The sequence below is a fragment of the Peromyscus maniculatus genome, chromosome 1 (genome assembly GCF_049852395.1).
Source record: "Peromyscus maniculatus bairdii isolate BWxNUB_F1_BW_parent chromosome 1, HU_Pman_BW_mat_3.1, whole genome shotgun sequence".
NCBI classification, from domain to species: Eukaryota; Metazoa; Chordata; class Mammalia; order Rodentia; family Cricetidae; genus Peromyscus; species Peromyscus maniculatus.
Genome location: NC_134852.1, coordinates 21659284 through 21667281, shown reverse-complemented (window position 1 = coordinate 21667281; position 7998 = coordinate 21659284). Strand labels below are relative to the sequence as shown.

General features: G+C 43.4%; 1 protein-coding gene across 1 annotated transcript; it reads right to left on the bottom strand.

Moving 5' to 3' along the window:
* Nucleotides 1-5384: 5384 nt before the first annotated feature.
* LOC143274525 (oocyte-specific homeobox protein 6-like) lies at nucleotides 5385-7754 on the bottom strand. The gene is made up of 3 exons (XM_076577889.1): nucleotides 7634-7754; nucleotides 6327-7045; nucleotides 5385-5822 (listed from the first exon to the last, which is right to left on the bottom strand). Exons 1-3 carry the CDS (start codon nucleotides 7752-7754, stop codon nucleotides 5385-5387), a joined length of 1278 nt encoding a protein of 425 aa, XP_076434004.1.
* Nucleotides 7755-7998: the final 244 nt, after the last annotated feature.

Sequence of the window (7998 nt, the reverse complement as noted above, 5' to 3'; positions counted from 1 at the left end):
AGAATTTTTGTGGGTTTTGGAAATATTGGAAATAAAATAATTATTTTATAGATCACAAAAACTGAGCCCATTGAGCTCCCCGAGGAATATCTAGTTCCTCTCCAAATCTCAATCAGAAGCTACTGGCACAGCATTAAGGAGACAAAAAAAAGTGAGTTCAGAAAAATGTCGAACCATCCTTCCCGAAATAGAATTGGAACCAATGTCACAAAAAAAAAAAAACCTGATCTGGGTGCCGTGGCAGCTTTTGACTGTTACTTCTATACTCTGAAAAGGGGAGGGAGGAGTGCCAGGAGCTCCAGGACAGTCCCTCCCATATAAAAAACAAAAGAAGTAAAACTTCAGCCAGGGCACAATTAAGTCATCAGGTAAAAACTGTCTGAAGCACGAGTGAGGTGCTGAATGTACAAACCAACACAAAGACATGACCTGCGGTACTTATGTCACAGGAGCACCTAATCCTCCACCCTCACATTCGAAAACGTCCTGGCCCTTTACTGCATGACCACGTCTTCCTTGCTATCAAGAACTTTTTGGCTAGGCTCAAGGTTGTTTGTTCCAGGGGTGAGAGGGTTTGTGTGGAGCCATGGTATAACTCCAAGTCTTTGAGCCCCCCCCCAAACTCTTCATGTCTTCAAGAGTTCATTGCTAGAGCTGCGCAGCAGATAGTCCTCTGAATCTTGAGCATCCTCTCTAACTAAGGATGCAGCAGCTGTTGGAATGTCATCAGCTGAGGCTGGACCTTCAGTTATATCAGGGGACAGCTGCAGCTAGAACAAGGCAGTTCTCCTTATAGACTACACCCAGCACCTTCCAAGGTACGATCGGCACGAAGAGAAGTGTCCAAGCTGGGGTTGACTTTGAGAGTGGAGGCCACAGTGGATGTGCCTGGAGACATGTGCTCTACATTGGCAGAGGCAAGGACATTTGATTGACCACAGGAACAGGTTGACCCAGCAAATCCACTTATTTCTGCAAATCCTTCTGGAACATTCTAGGGATTCTTCTGTCTGTGCCTAGTCCTGGGTTCCTGAACCAGATCAGGAAAGACATAAAAAGAAGTCAAAGGAAGACCTAGGTGCCCAGACTAGGCTACAAGGTGAAGACATTTTGTCACACAGCAAGATCTGACACTGGGGTAATATTTAGAATATACAACAGAAAACCTTTTTAAATGAACTTTGAGAACAAGCATCCATAACAGGATGTGATGACACACACAGCTTTTATTCTAGCACTAGGGAGGAGAGGCAGGGGGGTATCTCTGAGTTCTATGCCTGCCTGGTCTATCTAAAGAGTCCGAGGAAAGCCAAGGCTACAAAAAAGAAACCTGGTTTTAAAAAATGATAAAGCGGGGCGGTGGTGGTGCACACCTTTAATCCCAGCACTCAGGAGGCAGAGGCAGGCAGATCTTTGTGAGTTTGAGGACAGCCTGGTCTACAAAGCGAGTTCCAGGAAAGGCATAAAACTACACAGAGAAACCCTGTCTCAAAAAAACCAAGAGGAAAAAATGATTGTATGTTATATTGAGGCTGGAGAGATGGCTCAGTGGTTAAGAGCACTGAATTCTCTTCAAGAGGACCTGATCCTGCAATTGAATGTGGGTTCAATTCCCAGCACCCACATGACAGCTCACAACTGTCTATAACTCCAGTTCCAGGGCACCCAACACCCTCACACAGACATACATACACTAATGCACATAAAATAAAAATAAATTCTTTTTAAAAAATGAATAAAGAAAAGAAAAGTGGTAGTCAATTTTTAAAAAATGGATTATAGAACTAAAGAGAAATTCTCAAAAAGTAGAACACAAATGCCTGAGCAATTATTTTGGACACCACTAAACAGGCTGGGTATGGTGACTTAATCCTTTTATCTCAGGATTCCGTGGCAGAGGCAGGAGGATCTTTGTCAAGGTTAACCCAGCCTGATCTGCACAAAGAGCTCCAGGACAGCCCGGTTTATGTGTAGAGAGACCTTGACTCAAAAAAATAAAAACAAACAAACAGGCTGGGCAGTGGTGGCTCACACCTTTAATCCCAGTATTCAGCAGGCATGGGTAGGCAGATCTTTGAGTTCAAGTCCAGCCATGCCTACCTAGTTTACAAGACAGCCAAGGACACACACACAAACTATATCAAATATGTATACACCATCTAGCAGTAAGGTCAAAGGAAATTAAAAACTACTTTGAGATTTCATCTCACCACGTCAGAGTTGCCAAGATCAATAAAACAAGGACACCTTATGCCTTTGGGGTTTGGGCAAATAGGGACACTTATTTCTTGCTGGGGGGAGTACAAACTGCTGCAGCCACTATAGAAACAATGTGGATATTCCTCAAAAGCTGACAAGACAGGTTTTAACTCTTCTAATAATGGAGTTTGCCTCAAAGGCTGCTGACATGTGTTCCCTGAAAGGTACTAAGAGAGTGGCAGCAAAAATTAAAACAAACAACAACAACTTCTATAATTATTCCTCTGACATCTGTACCCCTAATAGTGAGCTATAAGTGCTGGCAGACACACATACATAATTTAAAGCAGAAAGCTGGGATATACTTCTATGGTGGGTTGCTTCATGGCATTTATTCATTAGATATATGACTCTGTATGATGTGATTGCATGTTGTGCTGGCATATATGTATACAAGGTATATGCAGTGTCCCTAGAACTAAAGTTAACCCTTAGTGTGAGCCCCCATTTGAACTGAATCCACAGTCATCTGAAATATGTAATGAACAAAGGGAACATTTTATTTCAGTGGACTCTGCGTATTATGGGATATGACAGTAATTCCCTCAGAGGAATTGGTGAGAACATGGAGATGCCTTTAATCCCAGCATCTCTGTGGGACATAGCCAGAATGGACCCGAACATTCTGCCCAAGGCCAACCTAGGGCCCAGATGCCGATCCTACAAAACCTAACAACTTGGAGGTGCTGGTGAGATTACCCTACTAAACAACCTGCTCAGCTGAGGTCCATTTGGGAAAGGTTTCAGATGCCTACAACCTGCAGTCTGAGGAAACAAGATAGGCTAAGAGCGAGCAAAACACAACCTGAGAATGCCCAGCCACCGAACCAGATCACCAGAATCATAAGCTCAAGCTACACCAACTGGGAACAGGTAAGGCCCCATCTCTGGTCTGGAAGACTAGGTCTCTAGGCCCCAGAGACCAGACAGCTACCTTTCCTTGCTCCTTCTCCAAAAACAAAAACAGCCCCTGTGAACACAACAACCACTGGAGGCATAAGCCCACCTTACACCAATTGGGAACAACTGCTCCCTGAGACAGAACCCACTAACTCTAATTGAACTAAACTGCTCCCAGAGAAACAAAGCACAACAGCACCGATTTGACCAAGAACTCTCAGTGGACCAAGACTATCAATTAGAACATGAGAGGCACCTTCAGACACACACAGTGATTCCCTCACAAGATTTAAAACCATTATTATGCTATGGACTGGACACTCTACACACACACACACACACACACACACACACACACACACACATATATATATATATAAAATCATATTCTTTCCACTCCCCCAGGTCTTTCCCTTATTGTGACCATGCAACTTCAGTTGTATTCTCTTTCATAAAAATAGGTAAATAGGCTGAGCAGTGGTGGCACACGCCTTTTATCCCAGCATTCAGGAGGCAGAGTTCAAGGCCAGCCTGGTCTACAGAGTGAGAGATCCAGGACAGTCACCAAAACTACACAGAGAAACCCTGTCTCAAAAAAACAAACAAAAAAAATAGGTAAATAGGTAAGTTCATAATAAAATGTCATACACACACAAACATAAAATAATAGGGAGTCCATTTAAGACAAATGCTTATGACCTGAACATGGGGCCTACACAATACTGTGATTGATTTATCCATTTTTCACAACTGTAAGGGCCTAGTGGTGGTGGTGCATGCCTTTAATCCCAGCACTGCAGAGGCAGATATAGTCAGATCTCTGAGTTCAAGTCCAGCCAGGTCTACCTGGCTTACAAGGCAGCCAAGGCTATACACAAAAGTCTATCTCAAAAAGTATGTATATATCATATTTAGCAATGATGTCAATGCAAATTAAAAACTACTTTGAGATTGTATCTTACCTAGTCAGTGGCCAAGATCAATAAAAAGGAAATCTTATGCTAGTGAAGATGTGGGCAATGAGGAACACTTGTATCTTGCTGGTGGGAGTCTAAACTAGTGCAGCCACTACAGAAACAATATGCATTTTACTCAAAGTCTGACAAAGTGGAGTTTGGGTTACAGGTCTGTAATGCCAGTCTCTCAGGCCTGAGGCAGCCAGACTGCAATTCAGATCTGTCTGGGCAAGTTAGTAAGACCCTGTGTCAAAATAAAAAGTAGAAAGGGAGAAGTGGCCCCAGGAAGTGGCTCTTCTAATAAAGGAGTTGCTAAAAGGCTAGTGACTTGAGAGACTAAGAGGATGGGGCAAAAAAAAAACCAAACTTCTACAAGTTCTCTTCTGACATCTATACCCCTATAGTCATCTGATTACTGGCAGACACAAAAACCTATTTTAAAGAAAGTTGGGATATACTTCTGTGGTGGAGTGCTTCATAGCATTAATGGGTATTAGATATATGGCTTTATATTATGTGATTGCATGTTGTGCTGTGCATATATGTATACTAGATATATGTAGTGTCCCTAGAACCAAAGTTACCCCTTAGAGTTTACCACCATACGACCTGAATCCACAGTCACCTAAAATATATAAAAAAGGTAGCATTTTATCTCAATAGACACTGTGTACTATGGGCAGTGACAGGATTCTCACACATGGTTTTAAATCATTATTATTCTATGGGACTGGGCAGAGGCTCAGTGGTTAGGAGCACTTGCTAATCTTGCAAAGGACCTGAGTTCAGTTTTAGGACCCCAGATGTGGGTTCTCAACTCTGTCTGAAGTTTTACTTTTAGGAGATCCTCAGCCCTCTGCTGGCCTTCCAGGCCCTAGACAGCACATACATGCATGCAGGCATCCACATGTGCAAATATTTGAAAAACAAAAACCAAATCACAAAAGTCACACAAACAACCATTCTAGCAAGAACAAATGTTAAAAATGTTTGCAGAAAATGTTTTCTACTTTTATTTAACTGAGATGTAACAGGACAATACTTAATCTTTTAAATTGTTGAAAGACTCTTAATATTCTTTCAAAAAGAAATTTTTGAGTATATGAATCACACTGGCCTAAAACAATACAGATTAGCCTGCATCATTCTAACAAATCCTTAAATTGAGGACATGATCCACCACACCTATTCCTTACTATAAAGATTTCTCAGCCTAGACTGGTCCAGGGCACCAGTTATTTTTTGGATTCAGTAAGTATGTAACTGAGACTATGAGTCCTTCCACGTGTCCAGATCCTCACCTATCCATTGCCAGAACTGATCAGAAGATAGATATATGTATTGATTATCATCTGGTCCTTGAGCTGCAGCTGTGGTGGGAACTGGAGCTTCCACAGAGGCTGGCTCTTCAACCACTGATGGGTCAGTCTGGACTTCAGCTAATGTGGGTAGACCAAGGTCAGGAGCTCCAGCTGTTGTGGGAACTGGAGTTTTCACTGAGGCTGGCCCTTCAGCCATTGCTGGATCAGGCTGAACTTCAACTACTGTGAGTTGACCAGGGTCAGGAGCTGCAGCTTCAAGGGAGTCCTCTTGGGGAATACACCCAGCATCCTCTATGTCTTGATCATCATGGACAGAAGCTTCCAGGCTGGGGTTGAGTTTGGGAATGGAGGCCACAGTAGATGTGCCTGGAGACTTGGACTCTACCTTGTCAGAGGTAAGGGCAGATAAGGGACAATGGGAATGGGTGAACCCAGAAACATCTTTTGAGCTTCCACTTGACTCTAGCGGTCCTTTTTCAATTTTTTGCTGATTATTCTGTTGTTCTTAGCACGTTTATTCTTGAACCAGGTCTGGAAAAAAAGATGTCAGAGTTAAGTCATGAGGACCCTGTAGATTAACTTTGGCTCTAGCAACTACCCACATAAACTCAGAGTTTGGGGGCTCTAAAAGGAGGTAGGAAGATAGGGTGGTTTATGGTCTGACACAAAAGGAATAGAGAAGCTTCAGCTAGAATGTCTGAGTACCCAGATTGAAGAAGAATAACAGGGGCCAGCCATGGATGTACATAGGTCCATCTTCCACAACTGTCCCAAGCTGCCCCAAGCATTGAAGAATCACCAAGAGTGTGGCATTCTAAGAAGTGTACAAGAACATTGGGTATTCTGACTACAGGAGAGAGGGACAAGAGAGAGAGACAGACAGACAGACCTGGATCTCACACTTGGTCACATTAATCTTTTGTGCCAGTGCCTCACATTGCTCCGCGCTTGGACGGCTGTTCTGATCAAAATACTCTTGGAGGAGGAGCTTTTGTTCCTCAGAATACACAGTGCGTTCCTTCCGTTGAATCTTTGTAGGCTTTGGACGGACTTCCTGGTCACCATAGTTATCTGAAGGCACCATAAGACCTAGGGAACCCCCATAACCAGAACTCACAGAGGAACTTGGGGGCATCTGGTCAGTAGGGCACACTGATACAGTTTCCAGTGTTGGGAGATCTGGTTGCATTGGGATACTTGATATCATTGATGGTCCAGGGGTTACTTGGGGGCCTAAGCTCCTTTCAGGATATGAATGCCATTGGAAACTTGATTGCATTGGTGTTCCTGAAGGTAATGGGGGACTTTGATACATTTGGTAATTCAGATGATTTTGGAAGCTTAATTGCATTGGAATCCCTGGGTACATTTGGAGATTTTGAGACATTTGCAGACTTGAGTTGCTTATAGACTCTTGAGGAATCTGGATAGCTGTTTCCACAGGTGCAAATGAAGGCAGGTTGAAATCTGGATGCGATGGCGTAACTTGGGGAATATGCAGGCTTAAGTTTCTAGAAATTTCTGGGTCTTCCAAAAAATACTGCGCTGGTGGACATGAACACATACTGGGATATGATCCTCTTGGAGTAAGTTCATGTGCTGAAGAACCTGGGAGAAGGGAAATGGATCAGAGAAGCTCTACACATACCCCATTTCTTACACATTAAACCTTTGGAGCATTTTCTCCAGGGCCTCAACCTTTCTCTCTACCAGTCTTTATGTCTCCTGGGCCTCTAAGTGTTCTCAACATTACAATAAATGCACAAACACTTTTGTCAATATGACACTGTCAGCACAAGGGGGCTGGCAATGAGGGAAAAAAACTTGCACAGTGTTTAAAAGTTCCAGGTCCTCTTCCCTTCCTCTATCTCCAACCAAGCAGTAAAGGGACACTGCAACAGGCAGAATCAAGTTGGTCTGACTCCATCCTCACCATGTACACAGGAGCCTTTGTAGCCAACTCACCCTGGATATCAACCAGTTCTCCCATCTAACACAGCTCCCTACTGGTATTGAAGCTCTACTCCAAGGACATGGACTTAAATGTATCTCTACCCAGGACCTGCCCAGCTCCTCCACATTTTATCCCCTCACATCAAGCAGAATCTACAACCCTGTAGCCACACTCAGTCTGCAGCCTCACCCTATGGAATCCTGGCCCAGTTCAGGATGTCTTTCTTTACTGAGCAGATATACTCAGTGCTGTTTTGGCCAGAGGCTGAAAAACTAACAGGGTCTTGGACCCATCCTCTTGGGTCTCCTGCCCACTTGGAGCTCCTGTACAGAACAAATTTGGACTATATTGATCAGTGACCATCTCGGCTTGCTGCCAAGTGGTCCTATTCATTTCTCCCCACTTCTATTATCCCGTAATTCATTCCTTCATTTATTCTTTCTTTTTTTAAATTGGAACAGGGTCCCTCTACATAGCCCTGACTGACCTGGATCTCACTATATTAACCAGCCTGGCATCTAACTCACAGCGATCTCCTGTCCTCTGCCTCCTGAGTGCTGGAATGAAAAGTGTTGTATACATATGCAACATTTTTTACCCCTTCTTG